Genomic DNA, 22,905 nt, shown 5'->3' with positions numbered 1-22,905 from the left:
ACCCTCATTCCAGATTTGATCACGTAGAGAAACTTCAAGTATAGCTGTCTCCATCACCCACTTAGTGACTCTGAACTTTCTTATGTGTCTCAAATCCATAATATTATGTCATCACTGGTAACATGCGCTGTTCGAAGACTTTAGTTTCCGTACGCTGCCTAGCTGAATCGGACTCGGTGGCTGATCTGTTTCTCGAAATTGGACTTACCTAACTTGGTTGTGTGTCCCAGTTTTACACACTCTTCTATAATTTTGATCAAAGAGCTCTCAAAGACTACTGGGTGGGCCGAAACATAGGTATTAGACATGCTTTTCGCCTTAGTCATGTTCATTGTCAGGCCCACCTGTTATGAAACTTTAATAAGGTCACTGTGCAGTACATCCGGTTTCCCAGTCTCTGCGATAACAACTATGTCATCGAAAAATCGAAGGTGAGTAGCTATTGATGTTAATGTCAAGTTCATTCCAATCCAGAAGCTTAAAGACGTGTTCTAAAGTAGCAGTAAAGAGCTTCGGAGAGTTGCGTCTCCCGTTAAGTGTTACTCTCTGTCACTGCAATTGGATTGGCCTCCTCGTCTGGCCCTGTATGTGGACTGACATGGTGGTGTTTTCGTACAGGTACCTACTTCAGCATTTGTATGTACCGGTAGTCAATCCGGAATCTCAATAGCGAACTTAATACAGCAAAAATTTCCACTGAATCGAAAGCTTTCTCAAAGTTCACAAACGCTTAGCAAAGTGGCCGATTATAGTCTTCAGTTATATGTATGTATAAAATGTTGCAGCTTCTGAATGTGATCTATGGTGCTTAAGCTATTTGAGAATCAAGCTTGTTCAGGATGCTGAAAGTCGTCGAACTTATAAGACTGACTTACGATAACAACAGCTTGTAGACATGTCTCTAAAGCGAAATGAGTCTATGTTTCTTCTTGAGTAATGTTTAACTTTGTAATTACAGTATGCAATAAACCAAATTAACTTGAATATAAGATTCACTATTAATTTGCACACCAGAAGGTACCTAGTAGAATGTGTAAGGTGACTCAATTAATACAAAAACTGCTTCTGTATGCAAATTCCAGTGAATAAACTATTATTCATTAAGGTGTTATCGCCTTTTTTGAAGAACAGGACCGTTACACTACAAACAAATCATCTTTTAAAATTTTGAAAATAAAATAATAAGAACCACTACGCTCCTGTGCCATGCTCTTAGATTTTGCCAATATTTTTAAGCTCCTGCTCCACTCTATGATATCTTTCTTCTTCTGAGTCGTTCACTCTTGACAGAGTGGTCGTGGCTATGAATTTTTCACTGATGCTCGTGCGATCTCCCTCCAGCGACTTCTGTTGGTGGCATTATGTGCACACGTGGAGACAGGCGTGATGGTTGCGGAGTGGATTAAGTCTGTCCACCTAGTTGGGGAACGCCCACGTGGCCATGTGCCCTCCACCTGACCTTATACCACGAGGTGTTCGATGGTACCACTCTTCCTCGTAATGTGCCCAAAGAACTTGGTATGGTATCTTTAATCCGGCGTTAAAGTTCCGAAGTTGCGTGTTTGTGTATCAGAGATCTACCGGTAGGCAAATGCATCTGCTCTAGATTGTAGTCACATTTGTTGTCTTTTTTCCATGAGCTTGAGAGTATGGTCATAGAAATTATTTATTATTTTCGGACGATAGGTCGTAAAGAAAGTCTCAACCACCTGGACAGTCCCAACCAACATATTATTGGTAAGGTAGGCTCTGAAATAATACATAATATTGTGTTGATTTTTGGTTACTTACATGATATCCTAGTGGTATTATAAGCGAGTACTTATTTCACTATCTATCATAGGTTTACATCGTCATCAATCGAAACTTTAGCTTTGTTTTATTGGCGTACAATGTTGTATGTAAGAAAAAAAAAATGTCATAGCAACGTAAAATATAGCATGTGATCATACAATAAAATTTTGAGTAACAAATGCCGATGTAAAATGTTGTATGTATTACTTAACACAAAAATAAATATAATTCTGCAACGTAAACGGTTGTATGTCATTATACAACACAGTTTTTTGTATCCTCAACGACGTAAATTGTTGTAAGTAATCTATACAATAGTTTAGCTTGGCATCACTATAAACTTAGTAAAATATGATAATAGAATAAAAAAATGCGTAGACAACCGAGATATATCGGAGACTTGACTCACAAACCTGGTGTTTGAAGTCCGGCGTGATCTGTTGTATGTGTTACATACAAGGCGCAAATGCATGACCTCGTCCTACGTAAAACGTTGTAAAGGTCGATGTGATGTTTTACGTCGTCGTCGTTTGTTAAATACAACATTATACGTCTCATAAGTACCTTAAAAAATAGCATTTTTAGCATTTTTAAAATTTGAATGTGTAAAATAGATAAAAATAGGCATTGTTATGTAAAAAACGCAAAATGCCAATTTTGTGGCTTACAACAACTTACGTGGGAGGTGTCGATCTGTTATTTGGGTTTGCCGACAAACATTATTTATTATTATCTCTGTGTAGATATCTCTACATAGCCGCAAACAGATTTATTTAGACGTGATGATGATACTGCAAACTCTCGTATTCGTACCTACCAACCTACCTTTTTTATCTCTTCTATTTTTATTTCTTTACAACAGAGCCTTCTGTAAACCATATATAAGAGAAGTTTATTGGGAACGCACTCTGTATAAACGGCGTTTGATTTCTTTTTGAATATTAATCAAAATCAATTAAATTTTGTAGCACGTTCTACAAATTAATATCTGTGTCTATGGTTTGTCAGATTTCCGTAACAATATGATATTATGTAGATATAGTTTCAAAGTTACATAAGCTCAAAGATTTTCATACATACCTTTGAGCGATGCCCATGTAACTTTCTAAAAATTATTTTCAAAAACTCCCTTTTTATGGAGATCGCTACTTATACATGTACTCTCTTTAAATACAGAAATTGCGTAAGTAGGTATTTCAGAATTCTACAATTTTAAAAGTTAGATAAAATTACAAATTCCATCCAATATTCGTCTGGCATCACGTCCGTGTTTATAAATAACAATCTATTAAATACGAATAAAACTTTAATTAGGTAAGTATAGTATAGGCATTTATGTTAGGATGTAAGATTAGGTTTTGGTTGGATCTCAATTTAAAGTTAAAATGGTTAGGTAGGTACATTTCTAAAGATTTATTTTTATTTTCTTATAATTTTATTTTATTTCATTATTTAATAAAAAATTCCATTGTGACTGTTCGACTACATTACTCGTTGAAGATGCGTGATTAAAGACTTGCGTGTGCCTTGGCTTATTCTTATTAATACCTTGATTTCTACGGTTTAAATAAAAACGACTAAACTGACTTTCTCGTGTATTCACGGTGTAACTTTTCAAGAGAAACATGCCTACTACGTCTTCCTAAGTAAAGACTTGGTCAGTCACACTAGTGGGCGGTGGCAAAGGGTGAGGGATGGTTCGGTCTGCCTCTACGTATATTTATAATACGAAAAAAATAAGGAACGAAAACGCACCACGATCGTTTTTTTTTAAATTACTCAAGATTTTTCGGTCACTTCGCTCGCGCTATGATCCAACTAAAAATTTATTTTGTGCATGTTTAAATCAAGAACCTACATTAATTTACATTTCGGTTTGTAATCACCTTTTAAAAAGCAAAGCGTATTGTCGGAGTGAGCAAGTAGGTATTGTTGTGGCTAGATAAGTAGTAAATACTGGGACAAGTACCTACTAGAATCTAATAAGGATGTTCAATAGACTTATTGAGATTTTGTATTAGCATGACCCTGTCCCAGGCCCAGCCTCTATCTAGATAACTACTTATCTACTAATGCCGCAGTAGCCTCAAGGTTTCGCTTATACATCTAGTAACTTAATAGAATATTATTTTCTCACTTAGGTACATACGAGTAAATCGCACGTATTAGGCAGTTGTCTGACCGCGCGCCGCGACGATTAGCGAGAAACGAGTTGACCTAAAACCTAAAAACGACTTGGTGAGCAACTAAAAGCGAGTGTGTAGTTGGGATAGTTTTGTCGCTGGGCTGTAAGCGAGTGTGCGAGTGCGATGGGCGAGTAATCGTCTGTTATAAGCTTTGTCGCTCTGACTTTGCTTAGGCTGCAATCTGCAACACTTTATCGATATAGGACAAGTGTACAAAGACACCTACGTGGTATGCAACATATTACACGCATCTTTCTCATCCCTTTCTCCGTGCTTTCTCTCTGTGTCGTATTCCTTATTGATGACGGTCGTAACCTATTCAATTAATCACATTTTTTGGGATAGCGGATACCCAGATCCTCTCGCATGATTTATTATCGTTATGATTAAAACTAGATGTAAATTGTGAATGAATCCTAATAAATTTAAGATATTCTGCTAAGTTAGCTGTAATTCTAGGCTAAAAGCTGTCTCTATTTATGATCCCAGTTATAAAGCTAGAAATATACTTGCGTGTCGTGATGTATCGTGACGCGTCAGACGCATATCTGTTTCATACATTTAGTAAGTATGGTTAAGAGACACATTATAGTGGAGTGTCGTGTCGTGACGTCTTGTGATGTGTCGTGATCTCTTTCTAACCATATTAAATGTGTGAAACCGATATGCTTCTGACGCGTTACGACAAAACACGACACAAGTGTATTTCCCGCTTAAAGTTAAAGATTTAGGTTTAACGATTTCCGCCCATCGACATCACAATTCATATTGTGATATTCATTATGTTACACGTCCTCATGTAAAATTTTGTCCATTTTGATTATTAAGCTACTCGTAGGTTATAAAACCCATTGTAGGTATAAAGCGTGTTTGCTATCCTTTTTTCTCTGATATTTAAAAAAAGGATGGCAACACGTATATTTTTGTTCTTGAATATTTAAAATGTTAGAATACACAAGAATTACATCTTGATGTTTTTAAATTAGAAATCATAGTTCAATCGACTTTCAAAATTTTCGTCCAAATTTTCGGGTCACAAGATTAAAAATTAACCATCCATTAAGGGAATAACATTTAATTTTTAAGAACATCTTAAATTATAGATTAGACATGTCTAGATTGAACACCATTGAATATATCTAATAAGTAATAACCTACGCTACCTACTCCTCTAGTAGGTATAAGTATAATATTATGAAGTATGAGCTCTATTATGTATAGGGCCCTTTCTAATAATTTACGTACAAGCTACTTACATTTACATATTTCCTTCATAATTTCACGTCTCTGTTACGCTGAAAGAATCCACCAGCTTAGAGTCAGTTTTAAATATTCCATTTAAAAGTTCAAACTTTAAGTTGAATATCCAAACCCCAACTCTATGTGGGTTGGATCCTTTTTGCGTAATAGTGTCGATTTTTTAACATGTAGCTATGGTCATACATTATTTCGATGAGTGTGTAAAACGTCCGTGCAGTGAAGCTAATTACCTATCTAAGAATATTACAATAGTTTCACGTAAAAACATACGCTTTGTGAAACCTGTTGTAAAATGTTTTTATAGTTATACCTTTGCGACGAAAGATTTCGTATCGAATTTAATTTTTTTCTCTCTGTTTTAAATTAACTTTTGTCTAGACATGTAAATTTATAATATAGGTAAGTATAGCGGATTATGTTAGTAGATAATAAGCATAAGTCCATCACATAGATAACGAAATAGTTTTAAGTGAAACCTTTTGTAAATATTTTAAGCGTTTCTGTTGGAAGCTCAACGTTTATTTCTGAAAATGTTAATTACAAACTATTACAATAAAATTTTAAATATTTTTAATGTTACATTGGTGTCATTATGCTTATTTTACATATATGATTTACTTACCTAAATTCCAAAACTTTACTTCCCTAAGTAAAGTAAAATGATACAAATCAAAAAGTCAAATTATAGCTAAATTACGTTTGTATGTAAAACGCTGGTGCACTGTAGGGAAACTTCTCTTACATGCTAACACAGACCACTACCTATAGATGCCTTATTAGGCACCCCCGGTCGCCAAGCTTAGGCAAGTGCTTATAGCATAAAAGTCGCCCTCGCCCGTTCGGTACCCTCATTACGCACATTGTCTTGATTACGTGACTTTTGAGTCCACCAATCACAACAAAGCATTCTCCCCTGTCCCCCGCCAATATGCGTACTCTTGAGGTTGAATTCTCCGTGAATACTAAGTAGCTCTACTTTATCTACCTTACTTGGATTTTATTTCTAAATTCCATCACAATTAGCCAGATTATTTTTATATAAATATCTTTGCTGGTAATTTAAAATATTATTATGATACAAAACATAAATTAATAAAAACATTTTACTTATAATAATATAACCCATATCGTATTGCGACTTCGAAAGTTGGATGCGTTGCGTTTTCTTTGAAACAATTTCTTCAAAGCATTTAGTAGGTATAACTAGGCTGTTTTCTATAAAATTAATAAGTAAAAATTATTGTTATAAATAAATAAATAATTGAAATATTTGTTATAAATAGTTTTTATCATTAATTATTTATTTATCAACCTTGATGTTCAACCAACACAGTGAAACTGTGGACAAAAAGATGTTTAAAAAAATAAATATAATTAACAATTTATCTATTTGATCTGGACAATAGGTATTAATACTTACCTACCGTCACCGTGGTTGCAAAGAGAGAAAATTTTGTAGCAACAATTTGCTAAAATACGAATTAAGTAATCTATTTTTTATTTACGTATTTTTATTTTTCATGTACCGAAATTGTAGTTACATAGTAGTAATAAATTAAGTTATATTGGAAATTATCTCTGAACAGAGATTTACTAAGTAGGTACCTATATATTTTTTTAATCAGATTTTTTATTGGTGACCAATATGCCAGCCCCATCGTTAGAAACTAAACTAAAAACAAACTATAGTTAAATCTAAAACTATAACAATTTGAGAGAATCACTAACAAATTCATACACTTTCCTTGCCGATTCACCTGTGAAGATTTTAAGCGATGTGGTCCCATCGGTAAATGAATGCTACTTAAGTACTTACTTACCTAAGTTAGTGATGGTGATGGAAATTATTATCATACTTAGTTTGTTACAACTTAATAGGTAAGTAAAACAAGTAAATTAACATACTTATTAATGTTATAACTTATAAACTTGTAACTAAAACAGTTTTATTTTACTCACAACAGTTATTTTTTAAATATTTTATTTATTAGGTACGTTCCATCTTAAATATTTTCAAAGTTACGTTGGTAAATAAAGTAGGTACTCTTGAAGTAAAATATAAATTATTATTTACTGATCATATCGATAGATGCTCCATCTTTACTCCTTACAGCAGGCATCTACCTATATTATGTGAAAATTACAGGTTGCACTTGCTGCATCATGATTGAGAATTCGGAAATTCCCTTCTTATTAGAAGGGAACTTATATGTAATTTTTGTTTTGTTTTGTTGAGACGAAAATTGTGTAGAAAGCTCCATAAGGATTATTATTAGTTCCGTAGTAAAAATCCGTCTTTGAAACAATTAATACAGACAAATAAAACTGTTGTAAAACAAGCATACTGACACCAGTTCAATACACAGGAGCATAGGTATTGTCCGTGCATCGTAACTTGACGCGTGAGTAATAATATGTTGGCACCATTGCAAATCACACAATAATAAACCCTAAGTTGTGAGGAAGGAACAAAGCAAACAAAGCAATGGTGCCAACATATTACTCGCGCATCAAGTTACGAGGAACGATAATGTAGGTACAATGTGGCTAATTCCGTTGTACCTACATAATCTCTAAAGTCAACTAAAATGACACGTCTAAATCTATTGCTATCCCTTTCACAATGGTGCTTGCGGAAAAGAATGGCACTAGATTTAGACCTGTTAATTAGTTTAGTTTAGAGATTGTGTACAAGAGAATCGGCCCCAATGTTAGTTTAAAAATATATTTTTTGGATTATTTTTTGTTTTTTTTATTTATTTTTTGTTACAGTTGTTAGTTCCATGTATGCACCTACAAATTAAAGAGGCAATAAATAATAAAGGATACAGTGGAGTTCTTTTTTAATTTACCTTTTGGTTAAAATTATTATATTATTTTAATTTTATAAGTCAAAAGAGGTAATTGGTACTTTAAAATATAGAAGTTATATCTAATTACCTATACGCGACAGGTTAAAATGGCAATCGTGGAGGGAAGGCCCCGCACACCCGCACAGCCCCCGCGCTAACTTGGTGCGGGCGAGCGCGGGGCGTCCGCGTCCCCCCGCCTCATACCCCGATGGCCATCACAACCTGTCACGGACTACCCCTACTGTCACATATACCTAATAATACCTTTTTAAGCTACGAAAACTGGTAAGTTCTGTATGTCTAAAGTATATCCATAACCAGAGCCGTCTTTACCCGGCGGTTCAAGGGGTGCGGTGCACCCGGGCGCAGAGTCCTAGGGGGCGCAAGCCGACCGCCCATAAATTTACCTACCTACTTACCTAGATTTGCTTTCGGGCGGTGCCGAAAAGGAAACACATATACCTACATATGCCTCCCATGACCAATATTGTAAAAAATTTAGCGCTCGCTTCGCCCGCGCTTTATCAATTTCTGAGTGCCTAGATTCGATTTTCGGGGGTGCCGAAAAGGACACAAATATGCACCTCCCTTGAACGATATAAAAAAAAAATTCGCGCTCGCTTTGCTCGCGCTATCGTAGGTTTTGAGTACCTGAATTTTAGTTATTTTCCGAGACATTTTTCTATTTAAATAATAAATAATTTCGCGCTCGCTTCGCTCGCGCTTATAGGTATAGTGCGTGACAGGTCGAGCGCATGGTGCACACCCGCATAGGCCCCGCGCTAGCCCGGTGGGGGATAGCACCGGTAACATGCGGGTGCGCGGGGCGTCCACCCGCCTCATGCCCCGATTAACAGCTCGACCTGTCGCGTACTATAAATGTGTGCTGGTAATTATTAGATACTTACTTTTAATGGGGGGTGGGGCGCAAACTAACTTTCGCACCCCGGCGCCGAATATGCATAAGCCGGCCTTGTCCATAACCATCATAATATAATATCTACAAATCCAGTATCCATATCCATACTTAATGCGAAAATTGTGTCGGTCTGTCTGTCTCTCTGCTAGCTTTTTACGGCTCAATAGTTTAACCGATTTTGGCACAAAGTTAGCTTACCTCCCGGGGACGAACATAGGCTACTTTTTATCCCGAAAATCAAAGAGTTCCCACGGAATTCTTAAAGGGCCATTCGCTTAGCCGATTTATATGAAATTTGGTAGGTACATTTTTGGAGACATCCCGGAAATTGACAAAGGCAACTTTTTATCCCGGAAAAGAAAAGAGTTCCCATGGGATTTAAAAACAAACCTAAAGCCACGCGCACGAAGTCGCGCGCATCATCTAGTAATATTATAAGACATACCTACCTATCTACCTACAGTCCGTGACAGGTCGAGATGACAATCGGGGTAGGGACGCCCGGCTTCATACCCCGATTGCCATCTCGACCTGTCGCGTACTATAGGTACACCGTACAGTCGTTCCGGTTTTTAAGTTTGCTCTTTGACAATTAAAAGTACCTACTAATAGTAGGTAGGTATGTTTGTGTACTAAATTATAATAAAAATAAGTAGGTACCAAAGTACCATACCTATCTTAACTCACTATTAAATAAGTAGAATTGGCACCGATTCCGATGTCTTTCTCTAAACTAAATTCAGAGTATCTGCATCCTTTTCTTTCTAACAATGCTAAAAAGGGACAGAACATGAACTTTACATTTAAAGACTCTAACTTGTAGTGCACGCTACAAATTTAAACAGTAGGCTCGCGACTGTGCGCTAAAATCACGGGTTTTACCATCTAAAAATTAAATTTAAAAACCACAAACAGCGTCTGTCTTTTTCATATTAAGTACATTAGTAAGAAGAGGATGTGAATACTCTAAAATTAGGTTGTGCTCAGAATCAGTACCATTGTACAAGTTTTAACCATACTTTTAAATTTTAATACAACTTATTGTATTTACAGAGGAAATAGGTTGATGATTTTATTTTACATGAAAATATGATGTTTATCTATTTGTCAAATAAACGTTTTCAATGATCGATGTTACATTGTTTTTTTACACCCTAGAGCATAAAGATTCAGTGACTACTTATGCCCTTATAATGCTTTAGGGCTTGTTTCACAACCGTCTAAATCCCAATTCAAAACTCCCAAAATGCCTTTATTCGTCAGAATAATTTTATTTGGCGATTTTGAAACAGGCCCGATGGTCGGTCAATCAATAATGTATACGTAAGTAGATACGACCTGGTAACTACTGGTATTATACCTAGGTACCCGCAGTAGCCGGTAGGAATAATTGTACATCGACCTTTAGAAAGAGGTTTCGGCTTTGTAGAGCGTTGTCTCTGACACTCATACCTAGGTGACGTTTTATCGGTCTCAACGACAGAGGCATGACGAAACCGCTCTCTTTCTAAAGGTAAGTAGATGTACTATTTATTTTCTGTCGCGGACTGCAGTAGGTACATGTAAATTGTAAAAATGATTGAGTTACTTACCCACATAGTAGAATACCTACCTAATAATTTTATTTATGTAGGTATAGAATAATATTAGAAATATTTTTTGCTAGTGTTGAATCTGCGTTTGCATTATGCACAAGTAATTAATACTTAGGTGGGTAGTTTTGCAATAAACTTGTCAGTATGAATAATTCTTGTTTCAACGGAAAAGATGTACTCTTTTATTCTTATTATTACTTACAGGACAGCGAATTTTTTCTAATTAAATATTAAATTAATGTGATAATAATTAATAATTAAATTTATAGAATTAAAAATACAATTCATTAATTAGCGCCATCTATTGTAACTCTTTAGTATTAGTTTGTAACAGATAGACTACGTAGTGCAAAGATAATAAGTAGGTGCTGCTAACTATACTTACAAGTTTAGTAGTTTGTACATAGATGTCGCTAGTTTACAATTTTCACGGATTTCTTAAACAAAATTCATTTTACATAATATATTATTTATGAAATATGACAAAAATTACTACATAAAAAACCCCAGATAAACACAGATTTAGGTAGATATAGATAAACCAATATATTATCTATGATATTTTATTGTTTTACTAAACTGTGGATTGTAAATTTTACTTTATTTTGTCAATGTCAATTATTGTCAAATGTCAAGTGTCAACTCAACTCAACTTTTGATTTTTAGGTTACACTACATTGTATATTGTGTATTTGTTGTACTTTCATTTCTCAATTTTATATAACTAATTTTCAAGAATTGATTCTTTGTGTTAGTTGTATGTAACATTGACGAAATTATTCAAACAATTTTTGGTAAAAAATGGCTGAAACAAACATCAATGAAACTCTTGGAAAGTATCAACGATTTATCGACGATGTTCTCAAAGAGGATTTACGAATATTGCATTTAAAATTGCAACATATCAACGCGGAACTAACAGACCTCATACAGCAGAAACATACGCTCAAAGTTATCACCAATAAATCGGTTCACCCAAACGGTTTCAAGTCTCAGGTAAACATTGGATGTAATTTCTTTATGGAGGCATGTGTGACTGATACGTCTAAATTACTAATGAATATTGGCCTGAATCATTATTTAGAGTTTTCAACAGATGAAGCTTTCAGGTATTTGGATGCTAGAATAAAGGTTTTTGAGCAGAAATCAGAAGAAATATGTAATAAGGCAGTAGAGACAAAGGCACATATAAAGTTAATGTTGATTGGCATTGGAGAATTGGAAAACCAGAAGAATGGCAAAAGCAGAAAGAATAGATGAAAAGATACATTATACAATGGATATGAGTACAATAGGTGACCTCACTGCTAAAATAGCAATTTCTTCTAGGCAACCTTTGGGTAGAGGATTCTTTAATTAACTTGAATATGAGGCATTTTCAAATCAATTTCAATTGACATGAAAATGTCTTGCACTCGAAATTATAATAGTAGGTAATTATTTTAATGCTACACTAATGGCAGTCTTACCGCCGCACTCAGTCGCTAATCGTTACTTAAGATTGAGTTAAAATTTATGTGAGAGATATAGCCCTGTCTCATTTAACTCAATCTTAAGTAACAATTAAGCGACTCTGAGTACGGCTGTTAGAGTCAGATATATATTTTAAACCAGTTCAAGTTGTCTTTTTACCCTTTACCATTAATTTTATTTATATTATTATTCATTTATATATGGTATTCTATGTTTATCTTGCAGAGAAAAAGATCTGTTTATTTTTATTTATTTTATTTTATAAATTCTTTATCATCAATAAAATTCTACAAAACATATTATATAGAAATTTACATATAATGTTAATCTTAATTATATCAATTTCTATTCTGTATATATAGTAATTATTTGATACTTACAGTTAATATTTCATGTATCACATCTTATTTTTAAAATAAATATTTCAACCTTGATTAATTTTGAATTGTGTGAACTGATTACCTACATCATTTTTTAAATTGAAGCATGACTCCAGCTTATAATACTTGCCTCGGTAAATACGATTGTTAAATAATATCTATTGTGTAATTATCTAGGTAAATAAGATAAAGTGTAAGCAAAGTAGGTATGTAATTCAATAAAGCATTGTTAAAATGAGTAATGTTGTGTTTTTTGGGTTCCGTGCCTCAAGAGGAAAAAAAGGAACCCTTATAGGATCACTGTGTTGTCTGTCTGTCAAGAAGACCTATAGGGTACTTGCCGTTGACCTAGAATCATGTTTAGCAGGTAGGGATGTCTTATAGCGCAAGTAAAGGAAAAAATCAGAAAACTGTATATTTGTGGTTTCATCACAAGAAAAAAAATTGAAATGTGTTCATGAACAAATACTTCATTAATATTTTCTAAGATTGGTTGACGCTCACTCACTATATTGGCTACAATGCAATTGTTACAACAAGAATCGCACAAATTCAGCCAATCAGAACAATTGAGATTGTAATATTACTTGTATTTGGGTATTGGTTTTGAGGTAGATTATTGCCAATTATAATGATAATAATAACAGGGACATGGAAGAAAAGAAAAGGCCCAATTCGGACCACAAACCAAACTAGAAGTTAGTCACAAGATGTGTGACCCATCCTATCATTTGTCAATGTTGCTTAACCCGCATAATTGATTGCATACCTTTCTTGGAACTACGCGACACCGCTTTACGCTCAGTCAGTTAAAATGAAAGTTTTAAGATATTCATCCATGCATACTAATATTATAAATGCGAAACTGTGTCTGTCTGTCTGTCCGTCTGTCTGTCTGCTAGCTTTTCACGGCCCATCCGTTTAACCGATTTTGACGAAACTTGGTATAGAGATAGCTTGCATCCCGGGGAAGGACATAGGCTACTTTTGATCCCGGAAAATTAAAGACTTCTCACGGGATTTTTAAAAACCTAAATCCACGCGGACGAAGTCGCGGGCATCATCTAGTTGTCTATAAACGAATATTAGGTATAAATGCGAAAGTGTGTCTTTCTGTCTGTCTGCTAGCTTTTCACGGCCCACCCGTTTAACCGATTTTAACGAAATTTAGTACAGAGATAGCTTGCATCCTAGGGAAGGACATAGGCTACTTTTGATCCTTGGTAAATCCACGCGGACGAAGTCGCGGGCATCATCTAGTTGTCTATAATTAAATAGTGAGGGCAAGATATTTATTCTATCTAATTGAGTAGTTGGGGCAGATGTGCCTGACTTATTGCTAACTAAGCTGTGAATCTGTGAACAACACTTCAAAAGCCACCCAAAACCAAAATTTACAGCCTCTTCAGACTAATATAAGAGTTGCTTATTAATATTTATCGTAAAAGTGCCCACGTAGCCGTCTCTACACTTTAGCTTTCAGGCAGTAAGGAAAGAGTTGTCACCATAGGCAAGTAAAAAACCGTCAAGAGCGAGTCTCGCACACGAGGGGTTCCGTAGTCCGTAGTCCGTACCATCGTACAAGTGTGTAGGTATTATGTAGCTACTTTTAAATTTTTAATTTGATGGCAGCCATTTTGAAATTCACCATCTTGGTTTTTTTTTTTTTTGTTTTAGCGACAATATAAATACACACTGTAAAAAAATTAACTATTATAATTATAATTAACAATTATAATTCGAGAGAGATAATAATAATACATGCTAAACGTGCACACTGACAGTTGGCCTTGTCCACAAGTTCTCACAAATCGCTCAGCGTGCTATGGAATGGGCTATGTTGGGCATCTCACTGAGGGACAAAATCCATAACGAGGAAATCCGTAGGAGAACCAGAGTAACCGACATAGCTCAACGAATTAGCCAGCTGAAGTGGCACGTCTGCCGCAGAACCGATGGCCGCTGGGGCAGACGTGTTCTGGAGTGGAGACCGCGTATGAGCAAGCGCAGTGTGGGACGACTTCCAACCCGCTGGACTGACGGCCTTAAGAAGGTTAGCAGTAAGTAGGTGGATGAGGAAGACGGTGGATCGTGTGTGGTGGCGCGCTGTTGGGAAGGTCTGTCCAGCAGTGGAGGCAAACATTCTGATTGATTGATTGATTGACATGCTGCTAAGAGACAGATGGACGGACAGATGGTCGGACGGATTTTGGTAATAGTGAAGTAAAACATCTGATGAAGAAACCTGTATGCCTGAGAGTTCTCCGTAATGTTCTCGAGTTGTGAAGTCTGCTAATCCGCACTTGAGCAGCGTGGTGAACTATGCCCTAAATCCTTCTCATTCCGAAGGAGGAGGAGGAAGAGGAGAGACCTGTTCTCAGTAGTGGGCCGGCGATGGGTTGATCATGTCAAAAGTCAAAACTCAAAACACGCACGGCAAAGTTCCGTCCCTATACTACGCCGTAGCACAGAAATACTACGCCGTAGGGCCCTAACATTAACTTAAAAGTGTCATAACTTCAGGCTTTTCCTTGAGCGTTTAAATGTTTCTTTTACTTTATAAGTAAGTACTGTACGATGCAGAAAATAACGTACATCGACCTTTAGAAAGAGATAGCGGTTTTGTAGAGCATTGCCTCTGTCGTTAAGACCGACAAAACGTCACATAGGTAGGTATGAGTAACAGAGATAACCCTCTACAAGCTGAAATCTTATTCTAAAGGTACATTACTTTTTGTCGCGTAACGCGTTCTTTCACTTTATAAGTAGTTTCTGAAAAAATGAGAAGAAAACTAAATGGGTGCCTTATTTAATTACGGAGTCCTAAAAGACATAATAATATAAGACATATTGAGTATATTGCTAGAAAATATCTTTATCTACTTAGGTAGGTTACGCGCGGAAGTTGCGTAGCACCGCCACTGCTTAAGTTTTTTGTAAGGGGATGCTCATAATTATTATTTATGCTTAAGTGATAATTGAGATGCACTTTTCAATTAAGTAGTTCTTATAGAACAGCAACCAAGGGAGAAACCTGCTGCACTAAGCGTTGTGGACAAATTAGGCTCAATTTGAATATTTGATGCGTCTCAAGAATCGAGATATTTGTTAGGGGAGCATGGAAGGGACCGGTAGGTACTTGGTAAGACAATTTGAATGCAATTAGCATCATGATTGATTTAGGGCTGTATTCGCAAAGAGAATGTTAAATATTGTAAAGCTGTTAATTATTTTTTGCTTATTAGCATTTTCTAGTTTGCTTTGGGTAGCGCGTTTTCAAAATAGGCAGGAACTTGGGTTCCCTCATTCTGTTTCTTACACCGTTGTGAATTAAATCCGTTTTGAAGACGTGTCTTACTGTTTACTATTTGCGTCCAGTGGGGAACTTAGTGACATCTGCAGGAAATGTTCGAGTACTTATACCTACCAATATAAAATAAGCAGCTGTCTGTGTATGGCCCGGTCTCCACCTAAGCTGAGCTAGTCTGAGGAGAGACGTGATAATTTTTCACGTCATCTATTTTGAATCTGATTGGTGAATTGAACGCATCTCGTCTCCTCTCCGCTTAGGTTGAGACAGGGCCTAAAACGGACGAATAAGTAGGATAGGATTCCTTTTTATCTGACTGCGCAACACAAAACAGTGTTCATCAGTATTTTACCAATTCCATACGATATCAAATTCGTCTATGCTTCTACTTGTTTGAAATGAAGAAAATGGAAACCACTTGGTGAACTTCATGCCCCCTGACGGTCGCTATGCAAACTTTGAAGGACCATAAATAATTGTAGCGCCACCTAGTTGTTGAACTATTCTTACTTTTGAGACAGTTTTCAAAGTTCTGCAGAGATGGCGGTTTTCGGTTAACGCTTTGAATGGCTCTACGTAAAATGTCTACGAATAGTTCGTAGCTCTACATGTCTGTGGATTCAGGATCCTTTCCAGACCTCATGAAATGAAGTAAAACCTCAGAAATGTAGTAAATTGATACCTACATGCCTACCTCTTTTTAAATCTGGTAGCAAAAGTGACCCACATAGTTACAGGCCAATTTCAATTTTGCCAACACTGAGCAAGATATTTGAGAAAATCATGCTCAACCAACTGCTTCGGCATTTTATTCTAAATAAGCTACTCCATTCTGAGCAGTGTGGTTTCACTAAAGATCAACAACCGACGCGGCTGGCATGTTGTTATCAGCATTTTACTTTTTCTATGGGCTTTCAGGCGATAATATTCTAAAAATTATATTATGACGTTAATTTTAGTAATTAGGTAAATGTCTTATAATAATTTTGAACTAGGTTTTTAACAAAAGGACAGGGGCACATAAATAAAAGACAGTGTTCAAATAAAAGCTTAGCTTTATTACTCGTTATATTCACGAAGAAACATCCCTCAGTGGTATCAACAAGTCTCCATGCTGATGTAAGTATGTCTACTTTACTTATGCCTTACTTTTTCCTTTGATTTTCAATTTTGTTTCAACATATTTTAGAACCGCCAATTTTTTTACCAATATTATGAACGCAATTTGCAACGATCTACCGGTCGTGAGACTGTTAGATTTAATTTAGATTACATTTTTACCATTTACTTTATCTTCCACAATACTTCCACTTTATGTCTAAAACATTAAACAGTGGTTAGATCCTAAACATTCACGGACAAAGACACACGCTCGAAAATATAAGCATTATGACAATGTGATACATTATATTAGTGTTGTATTATTAAGAACCGTAATAATTAATGTAGGTTAGGTTAGTTTCGTGACATTAGGTATGATTTGTCTGAGGCCCACAGATTACAATAGTGACCCGGTTGCAGCCATTCTAAGACAAATACCAAGGAATCGTTTACATCTTTTTGTTTCCACTTTTCACCTTAAAATGCATTTAAAGTTATCTTTTTACACCCAGAACCATATAAACATCTTTTAGTTATTTATATATTTTTTTTATCTATATAACCGGTAGCCAGGCCGCCGCCGCGCTCTCGCGTCTCTCAACTTTTTATTTACAAATGTTTAATGATCCTAAACGTTTAATATCCGATACTATTCTTAAAATTAAATACAAAAAACGCATGACATTCTAATTTACCTAATGTCCATTTTTGTCATCGCTATAATTTATGAAATTTTGATCTTTACACCAACTTTAGAAATATTCAATACAAAAATACTCTTTTGAATAAAATTTTATACACGACTCATTATATCGTCAACCCGGGGGCGGGGCGGCGGCGCGGGCGCCTCGAAAGAAAAGCTTTGAGCCTCGTAACCTTAACATTTGAAATTTGTACTAAATATATCGAAAACAAGCGGACGCGGGCCCTTGTTACTTAGCCGAAATGCGAGGATATCGAAAACAATGCCTAAACCCTAGTCGAATTTTAATTTTCCTTAACGACAGCTTGTCTGTTTTCCGCCCAAACCGAATCGATGCGGTCCAGGAACGGTACGGAGAAGAGACAACGCTTCGCTACTAATTAGTTAATTAATTTTGTTTTTTTTAAATTTTGATTCTAATTTTATCACCGGCACCGCGTCCGCTCGCAGTAATTTACAAATATTTTATACGAAACGGTGTCACATGGACTGCGACTCGTCAAAATTATAATAACAACATAATACATAGTTACTTGTACATATAAACACATAATACGAAATGAACGTGTATCGCTGTTACGAATGAAGACCACAAGGATATTGAAATTATCGTTTATTTTACTACTACATATTATATAATAAATACTCTCATATACAAAATTACGAACGCTCAGATCTTCCTGGACTCAGTGTGTCTGACAGATTTTCGATAAATCTTCATGTCTTCATACATAGGTACCGCCGGGCGTTCAAGCTATTTTACTTAATACTTACTGAAATAAGCATCGGCATTATTTGTTTTTCAGATCCTAATAGTACATCCGTGCTCAATTTTGTCATTATTTTTCATATACGATAATATATAAACGAATGATACTTATTTTATAACTAACTAATTTTCAGCTTTTTCTTATTGAATTTCTTTCGTATAGAAAAGTTGATACAGCTATTTGGTACATCTAATGTTTCCTAACTCCAAAAAATGAAACGCTACACAATATAGAGTCTACTACAATTTCCAAAATTTAGGAACCATAATACCCAAACGCGAAACCGAATATATTATACATATATATTGTTTTTTTGTCTTATAATCAATTTTGAAAATAATTAGATAATTTCATTTTATATCGATATTCCAAACATTTCGTAGACGGATTCAAAAATACTACTAAAAATATTGTAAAGGAAAACATTAGATACATTTTTATGAAACTTAAATAAACTATTATCTAAATACGAACTGTCGAAACAATCAGAGTTGACATCGTCAAAAGGACAATTTTTTATAAATCTACAATACATATTATATATAGTTATAGTTACAAACATGAGTTTCAAAGTCACACCGAATTTTGTACTTTTTTCTGTGGGTTAGCCCCATGATCACTGTGGACTTAATACTTCGATGTTTCAAACTTGAGTCTTTACATTAAATTAGAACAAATTGTCAACCGATAACTTACAAGTGAAACGAACACGAAAATCGATTGAAAATCGGCTCGATCGAACAATAATATATCCATTGTGGTCTTATTACTGTTGCACAGTGAATCACTCAAGTATAAAATCCGGACTAAACAATTCTTATTTAGAGAAAAATTAAATATCATTACAATGTTCTGCTGTTTACTCCTACCTTGCCAGAAAATATATTTCAAAAAAACGGCTCCAAGTATCTGCAAATTACGGCATGTCGGTTGAATACTGTTGATGGGAAATCAATATATTTCTATTGTAATATGTGTGTGTAGCCTGCGTTAATCGGTAACTTGTTTAATATAGATTATTATTAAAAAATCTATGGAGAGATTGGAATAACGGATTCATTACTTACTATACAAGGAATTACATAGGTATACCGAAAGTGGTTGGAGTTTCAGAGCTAATACATAGAACTGCTACTTTTTATACTTCCCTCAAAGTTCCTGTAAACGTTCAATTCCATTGTCAATTCAGTGTTAATTCTGCATCGTGACGATTCGTTAGCTCTGAAACACCTCGGTTACGGCAAGAACAAAACAGGTAACATTAACAAAATACAATTTCAACGTAACATGGAACGATTTTCGTTCATGAATAAGCCCAGCGGCGACTGCGTTTGCGTACCGACGAACCGACGAGAAATCGAGAAAATTAACCCGGGCTATTGCTGTGAAAGATTGGCTGTACATACACTTCGTGAAAGTGTTCGGGGAACGAATTTCAAACTTAAAACCGGTGCATCAAAGAGGGGGTAGGCTGCGTGTTTATTCTATGTGTCGATGTCTTAAAAGGTATCGTGTCATCACTCACACCTAACCTGAACACTACTCTAAGCATACCAGTCGACGCCTGGTCCATCCTAAACTGAGGTACTCTTATATTATTGTAATAGTTCAAATGGTTACAAATGAAACGTTAACAAAGTGTAATACCAAACGAAAAATGCTTACACTTGCTTAGCTATGGCCGGCCGCCCGCCCTGCGCGGCTACATACTGTAAACTGAGGATGTCTTAAGATTCTGTACAATTCCGCAAATCAATTCACAATTGCCGTTCTTCTATTGAGCCTTAATAAATACCGTTAGCACTAAGATAGTTTTACTCGTAACTCTTCTGTATTAAAATTACTGTATTTATGTACACGTCGCTATACATCTCTGTACAACTATCTATCTTATTGTGAATTATCTATATAAAAAAGCGATAAATGATATTTTGTGAGAAGTTTTCTGTGGAACTGAGGATGTGAACTGAAATTGTCTCCGCGTCGCAGGGTAGGTGGCCGGCTTCTACACGTTATAACAAATACATCAAGTTAGCGGCGGACTCGAGATTGCTTCTGAACGACCTGCGCCATTAATTCTTTTTATTTCGTTTTATATTGTTAGGAAGATACCTACTGTGCTGTCGATTTGTTGTCTGCTTCGTCGGTCGTTCGGCGACAAGCTTCGAATCCGTCGCACTACATATATCTACGAATCAAACTAAGTATTCTTCTATAGTATAATAGTAATGTGTGTATGTATACTGTATGTTCGGTACGGCGAACTGAATGCGTGTGCGATGGCGGCGGTGCGCGGGCGCCGCGCGGCGGCTTCGGTTGGGCGACAGGTTCTATTGAGGGCCCTTTTGTATTCATTTCTTATTTATTTTTTTGTAAAAAATCAACATTTTTGAAGGCACTTCTGATCGGACGAGGTGGCCCAGTGCGTTTTAATGGTTCGATTGACGTTTAGTCGGTCTGTAGTTCGGAACTGTAGATTTTTTGAGAGGTATCGGTCTATTGTCTATGTAGCCTTCAACTATTGTGTCAGTTTGGAGGTGGGACGTTGTTTCGAGTGGTAGAGAGCCGCCGCGATGCGTCCGCCTGCGAAACGTCCGCGCCGCAAATCCCTTTCAAATATTTCAACGGTTCAAAAAGGAATGCCAGTAATATACGGTGTGTGGTTATATGTATAGGATTATAGATATAGTGTTTAAAAGTTTTACGGTCGCTAAAGTCATGAGTATCGTATATTTTTAAAAATTAAATATCAAAATGATGCGGCGGGATCGGACGCTCCGCACTCGCACAGCGCGATGCTATGTTGGAGCGCACGCATTTTCGGAATATAATATTTTATCTAACGAATAAACTTAACCCTATGTCCGGTGCGAGGCCTTCTCGCCGAGATGGTCCGGACCAACTGAACACTGCCGAACGATGCCGAAATGTGTAAAATACAAACAAGGATGTTTATTTTAATCGAAACTTAAGATGTTTACAACTTTTTTGAATTTGGTGTCTGTTTATCTTTATTCTATTGAAAAACCTGCACGAACTTATAACCGGCTATCAGTATAAAAATAATGTTTAAATTCTTTGTCTGTGGATCGAAAAATAACCCTGCTCTATTGTACTAATGACTATGGTTAACGTTAATTATTCCTAAAATAATTATGACGAGGTAAAGGTTGACAATTCTCGGCCACGCGAGGCGCGCCTCAAAAGCAAGTAGTACGGGAAATATTCAACAAATAAACTGTTCTCCAAAGGTTGAGGAAAGGGCGAAGGACGGTCAAATAATAAAAAAAAACAACAAAACATTCAAAACTTAAGCAATTAATATATTAATCGTTTTTTTTCCTTAAATAATAAATCAATAAATGTGTTTTTAAGATATACATAACTATAAAAACCATTTACGATAATACTTAATAATAATATAATAATAATTATATATAGCGAAATATATTATGTGCAGAAATAAAATTCTAGGTGACTTAAATTTTCTCTTACTCGTATAACCTAATGAATTTCCTAGTAGAGCGCGGGCCGTGGCGGGGCGGGGTAGCGCCTCGCCGCGCCACGACGCCGCCACGTCGCTCGACGTCCAACGTACAAATTCAATTTTCAATAATTTAATTAAACTTTTTTATTAATAATTTTGAATCTGAAGGCCTAAATGCGAGTGTCGTAAAATTTTGGTGTGCGAAACAATCGTCCAATGGATTTTTTAAAATTTTGTTAGCCGAAAGTTTAGTGTGCGTCGAGGCGAGGTGGCGCTCACTCCAGCTGCTCGAGGAAGTTGGGCGACTTGAAGTACTCGGGCACGGGGTCGTCGAGCCGCGAGATCACCTTGTAGATGGACTTCTTCCAGCTCTGCTCGTTGTCCTTGCCGCCCTGGATAGCGCGGAAGAACTCCCGCAGGGTCTGCTCAACCACGTATCTGAAGTTTGGTGGAACCTGGAAACAAACAACGTTCTTATTAGTTTTATTATTGTGGAACCCAACTTATACTAATTAAGAATTATTTGGACAGAGTATTAGGTATATTATCTGAATCGCTCATTTATCAGGTAGGCATTTTAAAATATATATAGGCAAAAAACAGTATTTAAAATATGTCCTCTACAGTAGAGACATTGCGGGAGATAAGACACGTCATATAAGCAAACAACAAGTGCACTCTCTATTCCCAATGGCACGGCAGTCCGAAACGACCGGCGATCGATCAGACGCATGTTAAAAGGTTTAGGTATTAGTTATTCGTTAGGAGTGCCATTTTTGAGCATTTCATTATAATAATTGTAAACACTAAAAGTGTAAATAAGTCACTATATCTAATGTTTATGTCTTGGCAATAGAGTTTAGTTTGATGTCATCCACAGCTACACTATGGCCAAACACTTTATCCTTAGAAGTCCGTCTCAGTAATAGTAAAGATCAACTCATTCGCGTTGCGCTGTGCGACACGGCAGCGCGTCTTGCTCCATACAAACTCATAATATAAACTGTAGTTCGGGACAGGTCGAGATGGCGACTGGGGTATGAGATGGGGGGACGCTCCCGCACGTCACCCGCGT

At 36.1% G+C, this 22,905-nt stretch overlaps 3 protein-coding genes across 5 annotated transcripts in view; 2 read left to right on the top strand and 1 right to left on the bottom strand.

The window, feature by feature from the left end:
• Nucleotides 1-22,905, top strand: part of dsx (transcription factor doublesex) — a 439,846-nt gene that overhangs the window by 198,868 nt on the left and 218,073 nt on the right. The gene's annotated exons all lie outside the window — the stretch shown is intronic.
• Nucleotides 11,223-12,692, top strand: Uxt (Uxt prefoldin-like subunit). The gene has a single exon (XM_069504449.1). The coding sequence runs from the start codon at nucleotides 11,408-11,410 to the stop codon at nucleotides 11,864-11,866; it is 459 nt and encodes a 152-aa protein (XP_069360550.1). The 5' UTR covers nucleotides 11,223-11,407; the 3' UTR covers nucleotides 11,867-12,692.
• The window catches only part of LOC117990904 (homeobox protein prospero-like), a 145,696-nt gene continuing 139,597 nt past the window's right edge, over nucleotides 16,807-22,905 (bottom strand). For all 3 annotated transcript variants that reach the window (XM_069504520.1, XM_034978401.2, XM_034978402.2), the window contains one exon: nucleotides 16,807-22,285. In XM_069504520.1, coding sequence (XP_069360621.1) covers nucleotides 22,106-22,285 — 180 coding nt within the window. In that variant the 3' untranslated portion in view covers nucleotides 16,807-22,105. The remainder of the gene's footprint in view (nucleotides 22,286-22,905) is intronic.

Source organism: Maniola hyperantus, chromosome 18, assembly GCF_902806685.2.
Source record: "Maniola hyperantus chromosome 18, iAphHyp1.2, whole genome shotgun sequence".
In the NCBI taxonomy this organism is placed as follows: domain Eukaryota; kingdom Metazoa; phylum Arthropoda; class Insecta; order Lepidoptera; family Nymphalidae; genus Maniola; species Maniola hyperantus.
The sequence above is the reverse complement of the archived record's forward strand: the minus strand, read 5'-3'. Positions and strand labels throughout refer to the sequence as shown.